Here is a 16,313-nt window from a genome sequence, read left to right on the forward strand (position 1 = left end):
GAGTACACATCCATTATATAAAAAAATAAAAATCAGAAAAAAAAAGGCAGAGAGACGATAGTGCAAGGAAGAGGTATGAGACAGTTAAAACCCTACCCAAAATTTGGGTTTGGGAGTTAAAAAAAGAAAAAGAAAAAAAAAAAAAAAAGCAGCCAAACAAAGACGCGTGGACGCCCTGAGGTGCGCCTTCGCCACCTAGGCGGCTTCGGCAACGCCTACCGCCCACTCCCTCAAAACAGAGGTGGCAATCCTCAAGCCCAACCTTAGAGGCCGCCTAGGCACGCCCTGAGGCGAGCCTTTTAAAACATTGGACAATAGTAAAGAAACAAAAGATAGAGAAGAGGGGAGACGTATTGGTTTATGGACATGAAAAGATATGTTTATTCTTTCATTTTAATTGATTTTGACGGAGTTTTACTTATGCACTAAATTGCTAACTGTCTTTGATCACAAGGGTGTAAGTTTTAATTTTTTTACAACGGAGGCCATTATCTGACTATCTTATAACTACGAGAACTGTTTTTCCACTTAAGCCAAAATACATTAAATACAATGTGAGTGTAGAGTGAGATAATGTGTGTTCAAAAATTTTCCTTAGATAAATGGTGATATAATTTCCAACAAAAGAAAAACAGATCTATTTAATTTTGGGTGCACACCAAAATTAATTGGAATAAATCAAACATAGAACCTAATCCCAAGCGACTTAACCAAACCATCGAACCAATTTGATATCGAAAAATTCTCCCTACTAACAAAACCATAACACATTCTATGTCATGTTATGGAATTTCTTGATGTGCGACAATAATATTACATGTCATGTTTACACTTACAATAAAGATCTGATATTATGTATGTATTTATGTAACTTTGTATGTAAATAGTAATTAACATGACATGTACATCACTTACCATATTAAACAGTATCACCACTGGTTTTAAAATGTGACAACCTCTTAACATTTTTCATAAATAAAATATTAAAAAAAAAATTATGATTGCATTCATACGTAAGAATTCTAAAACTAGTCATTTTCAACCCCTATGATTGCATTCATACGTAAGAATTCTAAAACCAGTCATTTAAAACCCCACTAATAACACCAATTAAAATATAATTTTTCTACAAATTAAAGAAAAAAAAATAAAAAGTCATGTTGCTCATGTCACATTTTTGCTTCGATCAGTTCCACTTGTAACATAGTGGCGGTAGGTGAGTCTGGTGGGCTCTCTCCTCCTTATAAAGCTACATTAATTAGCCGCTGTTCTTGTTTTTTGCCTCCCCATTCGTCCAGCACAAACGCACTTCAAACTTTCCCTTTCGTCTCTTCTCTTCTTATCTCTTTCGCTCCCAACAACCCCAAAAAAGAAAGTCTGTATCGTATCTCGTCCGGAAACAAAGCTAATAACCAAGATGCCTGCCGATAGCTCATCAGTCTCCGGCCACGGCCAAACTATTTGTGTCACTGGAGCTGGAGGCTTCATTGCTTCTTGGATGGTGAAGCTATTACTCGAAAGCGGCTACACTGTTAGAGGAACCTTGAGAAACCCACGTAGTTCAAATCATTAACATCTTCTAGGCCTGCATTCACAATTTCACAGATAATTCGACATATTATGTTGTTACCTTGTTATCAGAACGAATTATTATAATTATTGGTTACTTAATTATGTTTGCACGTGCAGTTCTTGTTTCAAAATATTCGGTAGATATAATTCAGAATTTGACAGCGTAACATGCCATCCATGTTGCAAGACGTGTGCATCAGTCATTGTTCTTTGTGCTTTTATCCTTTGTTTTTTGTGTGGTTTTCTTACTTTGGTTTTGGTTATAGATGACCCAAAGAATGCTTATTTGAGAGAGCTTGAAGGAGCTGCAGCGAGACTAACTTTGTGCAGAGCTGATCTCCTCGATTATGAGAGCCTCAAAGAAGCCATTAACGGCTGTGATGGAGTTTTTCACACAGCATCACCTGTCACGGATGATCCAGTGAGTTTTCCTTTCCCTTGACTTTCTCTTCTGCTTTTCTGCTTTTCTGTGTATAATAACAAGGTGTTGAACATAGACGTAACCCACAAAAGAAAGAAATCACTGTACTTTTTACTAGAAATAAAAAAAATTTGACCTATTTTATTTTCTTTAGAAATAATTATATATGATTATGCAATCCCAAAAATAGTACCATTCAATTCTAGCCTAATATGTATATACAGGAACAAATGGTGGAGCCCGCAGTGAACGGAACCAAGAATGTGATTCAGGCAGCGGCGGAAGCAAAGGTGAAACGGGTGGTTTTCACGTCGTCAATCGGTGCGGTGTACATGGACCCCACCAGGGGTCCTGATGTGGTGGTTGATGAATCTTGTTGGAGTGATCTTGAATTTTGCAAGAACACCAAGGTTAGAAGAGCCATAATTATATATAATTTATTTTCTCATTAACCAAAAAAAAAAAAAAAAATCACTTACTAATATGAAGTAGTTTTGTTTATCTACCAATAAAATACTTATTATATATTAGATAGAACACAGCAGAGAATCATTGCTGAAAAAAAAAAAGAAAAAAAAAAGAAAAAGAAAAGAAGAAGCAACAACTACTCTATTTAGTAACTATTTTTGTAACTATTATTAGAATAACAATAATGCTGTAAATAAAAAATGGTGACAATATACACACACACACACACACATATATATATATATATATAACGCATTAGTCATCATTTTGATGTAACTATAACCTATTTTTTGGCTTTTGTCACTATTTTCTCATTGGCGACGTCATTATCCAACAAAAGCTACAAAAATAATTACTAAATGTAATAGTTGTTGCTCACTTTTTTCGTAGTGAATGAAAATATACATATGCATTGTGATCAAAAGTTGGAGAAAAATCTACTGGTTAAAAATAAAATGTTTGGTCAATTGGGATGCATGAGTATAGACTTGGTTGAACATGCAAAATCAATATAAAAGAAACAATTTGGAAAGAACAATCAATATAGAAAAAAACCCAACATATAATTTATATTACTTTTGATAATTTGATAATGAATTAACAAATAAAAATTAAATTGCAGAACTGGTACTGCTACGGGAAAGCAGTGGCAGAGCAGGTAGCATGGGCTGAGGCCAAAGAGAAAGGGGTGGACTTGGTGGTGGTGAATCCAGTGCTGGTGCTCGGACCACTTCTGCAACCAACTGTCAACGCTAGCATCTTTCATATCCTCAAGTACCTAACAGGCTCAACCCAAACATATGCCAATTCAGTTCAGGCCTACGTGCATGTTAGGGACGTTGCACTAGCTCACATTCTGGTCTATGAGACACCCTCTGCCTCTGGCAGATATATTTGTGCTGAGAGTGTGCTCCATCGTGGCGACGTGGTGGAAATCCTGGCCAAATTCTTCCCGGAATACCCTATTCCCAACAAGTAAGTGCAACATCATTATCCTTGTCAATTTTGGTACAAACCCTTTTACTGAGTAGTTGAGTGTACATGGTAAATTTTCTTGTTTTTGTTAGATTAAAATGTAGAAATATAGAGAATAATCTGAATGAAGACTTTGAGGTACGACTTGAATCGTTTCCTCAAAGTGTTATTTGCCCCCACTCGAATGAGTTTGCTAGAGTGTTATTGGCAAATCACTTGCAAGATACAACAAAGTATGAAATATTCGATTAGCAAAACCAAATTATATTCCCTTATAAATAACTAGAAAGAAATTGTATGAATGCGATGGAGAGAGAAGAGAGTAAGGAATGTAGAAACAAATTTTTGAAATTGTGTGTGAAACATTATGCCACAATAGGTATTTATAGGCATTAAGGCACCCGTTCATCGAGTCATTTCATTTTAGTTGAAGATATACAACTCTTCTTAAAAGTGTTGATTCAAAAGACATGTCTTCTATTTAATATTTTCAGAAAATAAATATTGACTAATTACATCTTTTAATTCTACTCATACAATTTGAGTAAGCATCATGTCATTTAACCAAAAGTTGCAATCATTCAACAAAATATACAACCGTAAAAGGTTGAATAAAACACAACCCTTTGTAAGGTTGTTGCACTTTCTGCGCGCACACACATGCTACACAACGCAGCTAAGTCATATATATATATATATATATATATATATAATTTATATATAATTTATATATTTATAATATAATAACATTTCTCTCTTTATAATTAACCACAAATATATTGATATAATCATGTGTACAATAAAGATGTCTTTCAAATTCAAATTAAACATTTAATTAGTGTAAGTAATTCAAAGTTATAACGAATCCGATGGCGACCTAAGTTTAACCACCTATTCTTATGTTAAAACTAGAATCACTACACACATGATTATGTCTTATTTCCTTAAAGAAATTTCTGAACTAATTAAGTACTATTATGGCCTTGTGCTTCATCCTACTTTCATGAACATTTACAAGAGAAAACCCAACTCTTGGTAGAAACGGCACCACTTCTTATGTTCGTATATGTGAGGTTCCTTCCCATGTCCTTGTTACTATAGACATAATTGCAAATAATCTCATTAAGTGATAAAACTCATCCTTCTAAATGTAGCAGTTTTGCACTGATCATCCTGGAATGAGCAATATATTAATTTTCAGTGATTTCACAACCACTTAACAATAACTTGTTATTACCCATTAAACTTTTAAACTAGTGATATTCTAGACAAAGTCAAGTTACCATTATTGGTGGCTAATTTTCAGTAAAGGGTTTTAGCCCCATTCCACTAGATGTACTAACTACCAAAGCTCTTGAAAGTGCTTTCGTTAACGGATCCGCCAAGTTATTACTTGATTTAACTTAAATAATATTAATAACTGCATCAGTTATTAATTGCATGACATATTCATGTCTCAAGCTAATATGTGTAGACTTTTCATTGTATATCTTATTGTATGCTCTAGACAAAGTAGGCTCAATATCACAGTATAAGGAAATGGATGGCATTGGTTGTGGCCACAACTCTATTTCCAATAACAAATTTCTAATCCATTCCGCTTCTTTACCTGCTACCGCTAATGCTATAAATTCAGATTCCATAGTTGAATATGTTATACATGCTTACTTCTTTAAAGCCCAAGAAATTGCTCATCTGGCAATTGTAAAAATCCACCATGATGTAGACTTATTATTATTAGCACTTGTTATCTAACTTACATCTGAATATCCTTCAAGTACTACTAGAAACTCATAATAAGTTAAACTCAGGTTTATAGTTCTTTTAAGATAACCAAAAATTATATTTGTTGCTTTCCAATGAGCAGTACCTGGATGACTAGTGTATCTAGAAAGTTTGCTTACTGTAAATGCGATATCTAGCCTAGTACAATGCATGGTATACATTAAACTTCCGATTACACTAGCATATTCAAGTTGTGCAACAGACCTACTAGAATTATTAAGCAAAGTTTCACTAGGGTCATAAGGGGTATTTGCTTCTTTTATTTGTAGATTCTTAAACTTAAGAAGCAATTTTTCTATATAATGTGACTGACACAAAGCATAACCCCTACTATGCTTCTTTACTTTAATTCCCAAGATAATATCTACTTCATTCAAGTCATTCATCTTAAATTTTGAATTTAGATACTTTTTAGTTTCAGATACACCTTTCATATTTGTACCAAAAATTAGCAAATCATCGACATATAAACATATAACAACACCATAATCATTTGTGGATTTAGAGTATATGCATTTATCAGCACTGTTATGTCTAAATACATATGATAAAATGACAAAATCAAACTTTTCATGCCATTATTTTGGTGCTTGCTTCAATCCATATAACGACTTGACTAATTTATAAACCTTCTTTTCATTCCCGGGGAGAACAAACCCTTCTGGTTGTTCCCTGCAGACTTCTTCATCCAAATCACCATTTAAAAATGTTGTTTTCACATCCATTTGATGCACATGTAAATTATATAAAGATGCCAATGCAAACAATATTCTAACTAATGTGAGCCTAGCTACTGGTGCATATGTATCGAAATAATCTATTCCCTTTTTTTGCTTAAAACCTTTGGCAACCAACCTGACTTTAAATGTCTGAATAGACCCATCTGTATTGTATTTTTTTCTAAATACCCACTTACAACCTATTGCTTTTGATTCTTGAGGCAAGTTTACTAAAACCCATGTTTGATTAAATATTAATGATTCAAATTCATCATCTATAACCTCTTTCTAAAAGGTTGCATCTCTTGAAGTTGCTTTGCTTAGACTTTTAGGATCATCCTCAACATTCAACAATATGGGTATCTTTTTAAGAACCTTTTTTCTATTTCCTTCGACTAAAAATACAATAGATTGAGACAAAATAAAATCAAAGCCTAGAGTCTTTTCTTTTCTTACCCTTTGGCTTTTCCTTTGTTCATTAACAATTTTAGACTGTTTTCTTTTCTCACCTTGAGAATGACTAGTAGCTGGATTAGAGAAAGGTGTTTGATCATTCTCTTTTCCAAACATTGAGTAGTCATTATAAAATTTATTTTCTATAAATTTGACATCTCTAGACTCAACTACTGGATTTGAGTCTAAATTAAACAACCTATATGCCTTTGAATTTTCTGCATATCCTACAAATATGCTTTTAATTCCTCTGGGACTCAACTTGGATCTCTTAGGGTCCAGTGCCTTGTAAAAAGATGCACAACCCCATATTCTCAAATATGACAAATTTGGTTTTCTTCATTTCCAGATTTCATATGGTGACACATGTGTCTTCGTGGATATAATTGTGTATATGGCATGCAGTTAACAATGCTTCACCCCATAAATATTTAGGAGTATTAGCATTAATCATCATAAAGTTAATCATTTCAGTGAGTGTTCTATTTTTTCTTTCTACCAAATCATTTTGTTGTGGTGTATATGTTGCAGTTCTTTGATGTACAACACCATACTCTTCACAAAAAATATCAAAATCATGTGAAAAATATTCACCACCTCTATCACTACGAAGGCATTTAATTTTCCTTCATTTTTGGTTTTCAACTTCAGCCTTATAACGCTTAAAACACTCAAAAGCTTCATCATTATTAGACAATAAATAAACATAAGTGAACTTAGAACAATTATCTATAAATGTGATAAAATATCTTTTTCCTCCTCTTAGTAAAACTACAATTAAATTCACATATGTCAGAATGTATTAAGTCTAATAAATTTGTATTTTTTTCGGTAGTTGGAAAAAGTTTCTTAGTCATTTTTGCTTGAGTACATGTTTCACATTTATCATTGTCATCATCATTGCAAGCAATTAAACCAAGTGTGCGCATGTATTTTAAAGATATAAAATTTACTTGTGCTAAAAGTAAATGTCATAAATGAGAGGAAGATTCAACAATATAAGCAGAAGAATTCAATTTATTAATAATATTTAGTTTGAACATCCCATCACAAGAATACCCCTTCTCAACAAACATCTCATTTTTCGACATTATTAACTTGTCAGACTCTATAACAGTCTTTATACCGTTCTTACAAAATAAATTTGCTGACACAAGATTCTTTCTAATTTCTGGAACATGTAGTACATTAAGCAACATCAATTTCTTCCCTAAAGTAAATTGAAGTTCAACGGTTCCTTTTCCTAGAACTTTGGCAAAATTATGATTCCCCATTAAAACCTTTTGATTGTCCATTGATGCTTCATATGTCTTGAATTGTACCTTATCATTCTACACATGTACAATAACCCTTGAGTCAAGCCACCAGTTAGATGATTTTATTGCCGCTGCCATACTCAATTCGGTAATCATGCTAATATGCATCATTGATACCATTGCAACAATGTTATGAACTCTAGAATTTTCCACCATATTTGCCCTTTTGGTCTTATTGGCATACTCCTGACTTTCTTTTCTGTGTCTACAATCACGAATGTAATGACCTTTCTTTCCACAATGGTAGCAGACAGCATTTGCATTCTTTTGATTGTTGTTGGAATTGGTCTTTTTAACTTCCCTTTGTCAATTTTGACTTTAAGGTTCTTTTTATATTTGTTTCCTTCGACAATGTGAACTTTAGAGGAATCTTGATTTGCAAAATTCTTATCACGATTTCGAGTTTCCTCTTCAATTTGAATACCCTTTTGTAAATCCTCCAAACTAATATCTTCCATCATGTGTAGAAGTTTCTTTCTATAGTTATTCCATGTTTGGGGTAATTTTACCATAATAGCCCCAACTATCATAGGATCCAGAAAAACTATTTTAAGTTCATGAAGCTTTGAGACCAAGACCAATAATTCATGAACTTGGTCTATGATTAGTTTTATCAAACATAGTGAATTCATAATATTTGAACATCAAAAATTTATTGATACCTCTTTTCTCAGTTGTGTATTTGTGTTCAAGTGCTTCCCAAATTTCCTTTGGAGATTGAATGTGTGCATACAAGTCATATAATCGATCAGATAATGTGCCCAAGATGTGTCCTCGATATACCAATTCATCTTCTTCCCGCTTCTTTCAATTAGAAACTATTTTGTCTGAGTTTTTGTCACTTGGTTCACAAATAGGCCACAATTTCGAGTTTAACACATATAGACATTTAGAACAATAAGCATGAAACGCATCTTGTCCTTCCATCGGGTGAAATTTGATCCATCAAATTTGTCTAGTTTGTAGACATCTTGATTGATAATCTTCAAAGCCATGTTATCATATTTGTTCTCCATGACGAAAATAACACTTTAAGATTGTTGGATTAAAATGTAGAAATATAGGGAATAATCTGAATGATGACTTTAATGTATGACTTGAATCATTTCCTTAAAGTGTTATTTGCCCCCACTCGAATGAGTTTGCTAAAATGTTCTTGGAAAATCACTTACTGGATACAACAAAGTATGAATATTCGATTAGCAAAACCAAATTATATTCCCTTAGAAATAACTAGAAAGAAACTGTATGAATGTGATGGAGAGAGAATAGAGTAAGGAATGTAGAAACAAATTTATGAAACTGTGTGTGAAACATTAAGGCACATGTTCATCGAGTCCTTTCATTTTAGTTGAAAATATACAACTCTTCTTAAAAGTGTTGATCCAAAAGACATGTCTTCTATTTAATATTTTCAAAAAATAAATATTGACTAATTACATCTTTTAATTCTACTCATACAATTTGAGTAAGTATCATGTCTTTTAACCAAAAATTGCAATTATTTAACAAAATATACAATCGTAAAAGGTTGAATAAAACACAACCCTTTATAAGGTTGGTACCCTTTCTACGCGCATACACATGCTGCACAACGCAGCCAAGTCATATATATATATATATATATATATAATAATTTATATATTTATTATTGAAATCTCTAACAGTTTTTACAATTGTTATGAATGTTGTTATTAGGTTAGTTTTGTGACTTTTGTTTCTTATAAAGATAAAGATGTCTGGTTAGATTTTGGTAAAATGAAATATTAATTACGGTCGTTCATGAATGCGTAGACAATTTCAAAACATTGATTTTTTTGTTTATGCATACGTAGATGACTTTGTCTTAAGTCATTGATCTAATGTAGGACGGGTGGACGTCCATAGAATTGGCCATGCAAGATCACAAATGTTTAGGCTTCATTTTCTTGAGTAACTTCTGAGCATACTACAAATAGACATTCAACTTTAGAATTTTAGAGTTTTTAATTGTTAGTAAGACTTGTTGGGCTACTCTTATATATATATAATCCAACGCATGTCGATATGAATATTTCTCCACTTCTAAATTTAAAATCTGAGGATTTATTTTATGATTCGACACCTGATTATGGAAGACATGTGTAAGCTTTTGATCGCATGAGCTTTGTTGCGGTGTGGGGCAGTTGTAGTTGTACCAGCTTTGACATGTCTACACAAAACAAAAGACTCCCCAAATTGAAAATTGAGCACCAACAAAAGTTGAAATAGTGATGTACAAATATACTTGTGGAGCTAATGAGTCCTTACCTACTACAAGACTCCACCTCACCCTTACATTATCTTTAGTGTTTATTATCCTTTGCAATATGTCACTCTCTTTACCTACCAATATGTCATGTCTGTACCGATATTTTTTTGGGGCTGTTTTATGGAATAGGATTTTCTTTTCTCTTTTTTTTTTTTTCTTTCCTTTTCCTTCTATTTGAACGGTCACGGTTAAACCACGTTAATATCTTATAATAATTTTTAATAACAAGAAAAAGACAAAGTAAGATAATGTGAGAGGAGGGGATGGAAGGAGATGAGAAGAGAAAGAAAAAGAATCCTAGTTCCTGTTTTATTTCTTGCTTTTAGCCATGGAATCTTTGTAATTTGTACTTGTTATAAAAATTCCCTTTGACCAAAAAAAAAAAAAAAAAATTATCCCCTTTGTTAGGCGGTGCAAGTTCAATGATATAGTGCTCTCAATGATCTTAGGAACATATACGATGCCAATATTTCACCATTACTAGGTCCCACTTCAGGAAATGAAGTGGGTCAACAAAAATTCAGGAAATAATACTGTCTTCTGCATGAAGACTAATTGGTGTTCTTAAACTATATTTCAATAAGAATAAATAAATATTTGCTAATCATTGGTTTACTTCTTTTGTATATTTTGTTGAGCATATCTAAAAGAGTGATTAGCGTCATACTAATTGATAGCTTCTTCTGATATGTATTTGCATTTTGTTAGTTTACTTGGTGTTTTTTATTTTGTGTGATTAAACTAATATGTCAAATATATACTTTGCAGGTGTAAAGATAATGGGAAACCCAGAGCAGAATCATACAAGTTCACAAACCAGAAGCTACGAGATTTAGGGTTGGAGTTCACCCCAGTCAAACATACCCTGTATGAAACTGTCAAGAGCTTGCAGGAGAAGGGCCACCTTCCAGTCCCTACAAAACAAGAACAAGATTCCATTAAAATTAGATCTTGCTTATAATTGTATAAAAAGAAAAGAAGCATGAATATGTTTAAGTCCTTGATTGTTTGTTTGTTTAAATACTTATCTTATTTTGGTCCCTATAATAAAGCTGCAACGGTATTTTTAATACTAGCTTCTAGTGGAGGAGGGCACAGCTTTCAGGAAAGATGTTGTTTGCAGTCCCATTTCTGAATTCTGCGAACCAAAGAAATTTTTGTAATGAAGTCAATAACTCTTAAGCCAAAGTATCTTTTATTTTTCGGAACGGTTAATTTTCTGACTTCTGTTCGTAATTTCCAACTAATTATTTGCATGGTATAAGATTAGGAAAACATCCCCATGATAAGGAAAGATTTTTAGTGTATCAGGAACATACCTTCTATAAAGTATTATTATACAAGTGGATGAACACTTGAAAAAAAAAAATAATTTCTCACTTATTTTATAACACTTGAGTACTGAGCCGTATTCATAGTACACTGCAAAATCTCTCCATATAAGCAAATGGATAAAAGGAAATTTAAAAGGAAAGCAAATACTATTGTGCAAAATTGTTTTAACAGTTTGGAATTTTCAATGTACTATTAATACGAAGGTGTGATCTTTTATCTCAAAATACTTCAATACAATTTAGGAAGTTACCACTTAATATGTACTATTATACAAGGACATTTACTTTTTCTGACGTGTGACAATTGTATTTGATTCACAATTCCTAACAACGCTTTCTCTATCACATAAGTGAGAATATTTGTTTAGTTCAGACAGAATCGATCCCCTTCGGATCCCAATAATCTAAGCCTAAGGATCAAATGATCCGTGCTGTTGAAATTTAATCCAACGGCTACAAATAGAAGGTCTCTCTAAAAGTTATAATAATTGTAGCAGTTGTATCAAATTTCAACGGTCCGGATCAAATGATCATTGGGCTCAGATTATTGGAATCCGGAAAGGATCCGGTTCCAGTTCAGACAGCGTGCCAACTCTATCTGCAAATTCAATTAAGAATTTAATTATTTGAATTGGTTTAGGACTTTGAGGCCTCAAATTCCTCCTAATGTGGGATTGGATGCCATTGTAGGGCGGCCGGTGTAATTGGATGACTCAAAAAGGTGTGGAATAATAGAAGGGAAAGATATATACAAGTAACCTACCGACCAAGGAACAATTGGTTGGTTTTCTTGGTGAAGCACGTGCGGTGCGAAGTTGGTCGATTATATTGTTAAACAGTCACAAATATTCAATTGTAATGCTGACCCTTTCAAAGGAAACTCCACCATATGAGGACCAAACAAAACTCATGATGCCACGCGTATGTATTTCGTAAGCCTGCATGAGCATTATACCATATAAATATTAATAAGGAAATGGTTTTCAGTCATTTTAGCGTTACACACTTCTCTGTTTAATACTAACTCTTTATTTCATTTTATTATTTAATTCGATGATCATAAATTAAGAAAGTCGTGTTCAAAGTTAAAATGAGTCCGCGAAAATTACTTTCCTATATATATATATGTGTGTGTGTGTGTGTGTGTGTGTAATAAATATAGGTATAGGCAGTGACAGATCCAAGATTTAAACCTTGGGGATCCTAGTGTTAATACAAGTTTTTTAGATAGGAAAAGAGTGAAGCGCTCAAAAAAAAAATATATAATAATTCAGTTTATTCACTTGGTGGGCTTGTTATGCATATGTCAACAGATATCAGCATGCGCCGAAATAATCTGATGAGTAATATAGAGAGAACTTGTCGAGTATTGTCAACGCAACATGTCGAAATATGCCTAGCATGCATTGCAGCGAACATTTAATAGGCACAAAAGGACCTGTAATAACGTTCGGAAGGTCATCAGAAAACCTTCACATGTATATTTTTCGGACTGGGATGGTCTTGAGACCACCTTGGTCCCTACTTCCATCCACCCCAGGGTATAGGGAAGAACATATTATAAATAGTGTGCTTATTTGATCGTTTGGTACATAGACGAGACAAGACAGAATGAAATGGGACGGGATGGGATGGGATAGGACGGGACAGAACAGAGGTTCCGTGTTATGTTTGGTACGCGCAGGATGGAATGGGGCAGTTGTTCTGTTCTGCGTTTGGTACGCGTTGGACGGAAGGGAATCAAAAGATTGTATGACTAACTTACCCCTATTCCGTCTGTTGTTTGGTACAATGTTTATGCGTGGGACAGGACGATACAATTTTGTTTTTTTTTTTGTTTTTTTTTTTTTTTTGAACTTGTTCATATTTAAACACATATATGCTTATCTATGATATATTTTTTACAGTAGCACATGACCAAAGATATGCCATTTCTTGATCGAAGACATGGCAGAAGAAGCAAAACGAAAAACAATGGCAGAGAATTTAGCGAGAGAAAGTGAATGACTAAAGATTGTATTTCTTGAGCAATGAATGAATTACAGAGAGAGGTGTTTGTTATTTATACAAGTATTCTTTGCTTCACTCATAGTAACCAACTAACTTCCTTATATCCCTACGAATCCCAACAGTATAACAGCCTTCCTACAATTTGATGTGTAACCTTCATGCTGATGTGTTTTTAAAGCCATACCGATGTATACATATCAGTCAACAGACCCATGGCCTGAAGAAATAACTTCATGTTTCTTGAGTATTCATCTAATAAAAGGTTATTTGGATCTTTAAGATAATCTAATGTGCTGCTACAACATACATGGAGACCTATAAAACAAAAAGCAAAGAGTATTAATAAAATAGAAAAAGTACACAATTTATCAGCAAGCCATGAATGACCAATCTCGTGATAATTCCAAATCATGTTTTTTTTTTTTTTTTTTTTTTTTTTTCGGACGATAATTCATTCAACACTTAAACGATAGAACTCCCATATACAAGGAGGAGAGATGAGCATATGAGAACACCAAATAAACTTCAACAGACTATCTTTTACAATCACACACACTAGTAAAACTGCTTGCAAGTCACAATCTTTCACATTGTTTTTCCTAAACCGCATGCATGCTTCCCCCCTAGCAAAAGCAGTTACAAACTTACATGATGTCTGACATGGTTAAAGACAAGGGCAACTTTTACAAAAGAGACCATTTAGGTTAATTACTGAGTTCAATTCCACGAGAGCAAATGTATCCAAGCTTTCCAGAATTAAAATTGAACTCAAATTTTGTGTGACTCAGGGTTCAGTTACCTACCTGTTCATCGGGGTACCTCTCGAAGTGTGAAGATACTGAACCTAAACTGTCAGTTTCTCCAGAGCTCTTCTCAGAAGACTTCTTCTTCCACAACCACTTGCGCTCCATCTACGGTTCAATTCTCCAACTCCCCAATTAGCACATCACAATGTGTTCATCTACAACACACAATTACAATTTTACAGAGTCATCAAAAACCGACCTCAAATCCTCTTCAAAATTGCATGAAACAGAAGATGAAAGCCTTAAATAGTTAGCCAACAACGAAATCCTTAGAGATTGTTGTTGCAAAACTATAACTCCAACTAATACAGCAAAGCCTTTCAAATTTAGGAAGCAAATTCTTTCCACCAAATCTAAAGCATTTAAGCAAAAAAAGAAAGCCTTCGCTTATCACATTCTCTCACCCTTACTTCAAATCCGCTCCAAAAAACATCTAACCCAAAATATTATCACACTATATAAGAATCAAAACAAAATGGATCTGCAGACTCGCTCACTCTGAAGACTCGATGATTTGCAGCTCCAGCAGCATCACATCCAACTCAATCAATTGCTTCTGAAATAGTGAAAAAACCATGACAATGTGCAATCACTAAATACCCAATTCTCACAAAACAAGAACAACCCAATTCTCGAAATCACAAAAGAAGAACAACCCAATTGATAAATTGATGAAATTTTGCAGAATACCCAGTTTCAGAAGCCAAAATTGCATGAATGGAACAGTGCTTGCATCAGAAAATAAAGGGAAAAAAAACAAAAACCAAAATATCCAACACAAAAGCTCCAATTTAAGAGCAACCCAGAAACTCAAATTCAAAAAATTATCAAAATTTTGAAGTACTAAAATTCAACTTAGAAAGAATAAAAGGAGGAAGACCCAGATTAAAGAACCAGCTTTTTCCATCATACAATGCCAAGCTCACAACTGAACCCACTAAATCGCACAGCTCGGTACCAGATTCAATTCTTTACAAACCAGAATCGTAATAAACCTTAAAAATCAGACTTTGTTCTTTTTCCCAAGCACAAGTTAAACTAGAGAAACCAAGAAAACTACCTTATTTTCTCATAAGCATCCTATTTTCCCAGAAAATTGAAATTTTCATGGAAAAATCAAGAAAACGAACCTGGAGATGCAGCGGCTACGGGAGAAGATCGAGATTGAACCTGGAGATGCAGCAGCTACGGGAGAAGATTAAGATCGGACCTGGAGATGCAGCTGCTACGGGAGAGGATGAGGAGGAAGGCTACGGGAAAAGTCAGCGGCATGCAGAGAAGATGGAGCGGAGAAGATAGAATTTTAGGGTTTGTTTTTTGGATGGTGTAAATATTGATAAAGATGAGGGGTATTTTTGTCTTAAAATGTTATAATTTTGTGCTCCACGGATGTGGAACAAGTCGTTCCAGGGGGTGAGGTGGAACCAAAATTCACCCAAAACTCATCCCGCAACGTGTTCCACCCGTTTTAGGTGCACCAAACGTGGGATGGAACGGCTTGTCCCATTCCGTTCCGTCCCGTCTCATCCCATGTACCAAACGGTACCTATGCATTGGCCGTATGGGAAGGGTTGAAAAGATACCATAATGTTGCTGCCGCTCAACAAACATCCCATCCCGCCATTAAAAAAGGGGTTATTTTTTCTTCGAAGTTTCACCCATGTAATGTACGTACTCAAGTTCAATTCTAACCCCCACCAACTGTATTTTATTTTATAGTTGCGTAGACTCGTAACTCCAATCTCCAATATTACAAGCAATTTTCTCCTTCGTCTCCAGACTTTCCTTTATATTTTCCCCCCTTTTCTATAGTATGCACTGAGCAGATAGATTGACGCCGACGGTGTAATATATTCTACGTTTAGAACGAGTCATCTTCTACGTACGATAAAAACTTCTATTTATATTATATAGCTATAACATTGAGACCGAGCCAATTTTATTATTATTACTTAATAGAGGCGTAATTAAAAAATATATATATATATATATATATATATATATATTCTTTTACTTAGCTATTCTTAATGAAAGTTGAATAAATACAAAGAACTTCGTGTGGTGAAGGATGTCAATTTTCAAGTTGTAACATTAGAAAAGTAGACACCTAATTATTCAAGAGAGACCTTTTTTCATGCAAAATGTTGTGTTTAAAAAATCACTC

At 33.9% G+C, this 16,313-nt stretch overlaps 1 protein-coding gene and 1 long non-coding RNA gene across 5 annotated transcripts; one reads left to right on the top strand and one right to left on the bottom strand.

Annotated features, from left to right (window-relative positions):
• The first annotated feature begins 1,276 nt into the window (after positions 1–1,276).
• Positions 1,277–11,222, top strand: LOC103945358 (cinnamoyl-CoA reductase 1). The gene is made up of 5 exons (XM_009355915.3): positions 1,277–1,556; positions 1,839–1,993; positions 2,218–2,403; positions 3,084–3,436; positions 10,768–11,222. The coding sequence occupies exons 1-5, from the start codon at positions 1,418–1,420 to the stop codon at positions 10,958–10,960; spliced, it is 1,026 nt and encodes a 341-aa protein (XP_009354190.2). The 5' UTR covers positions 1,277–1,417; the 3' UTR covers positions 10,961–11,222.
• A 2,106-nt stretch (positions 11,223–13,328) lies between these two features.
• On the bottom strand, positions 13,329–15,479 carry LOC108867112. 4 transcript variants are annotated; one of them, XR_001953042.2, is made up of 4 exons: positions 15,280–15,473; positions 14,554–14,705; positions 14,147–14,304; positions 13,329–13,658 (listed from the first exon to the last, which is right to left on the bottom strand). It is a non-coding gene; the product is annotated as an uncharacterized LOC108867112 (long non-coding RNA). The 4 variants fall into 4 exon arrangements; XR_007258301.1 differs by having other exon boundaries at positions 14,647–14,705; positions 15,280–15,467; XR_007258300.1 differs by having other exon boundaries at positions 14,147–14,705; positions 15,280–15,475.
• Between the last annotated feature and the right edge of the window lie 834 nt (positions 15,480–16,313).

Source organism: the organism of the source record quoted next, unplaced genomic scaffold, assembly GCF_019419815.1.
Source record: "Pyrus x bretschneideri cultivar Hongxiangsu unplaced genomic scaffold, Pyrus_bretschneideri_v1 Contig20, whole genome shotgun sequence".
Classification (NCBI taxonomy): domain Eukaryota; kingdom Viridiplantae; phylum Streptophyta; class Magnoliopsida; order Rosales; family Rosaceae; genus Pyrus; species Pyrus x bretschneideri.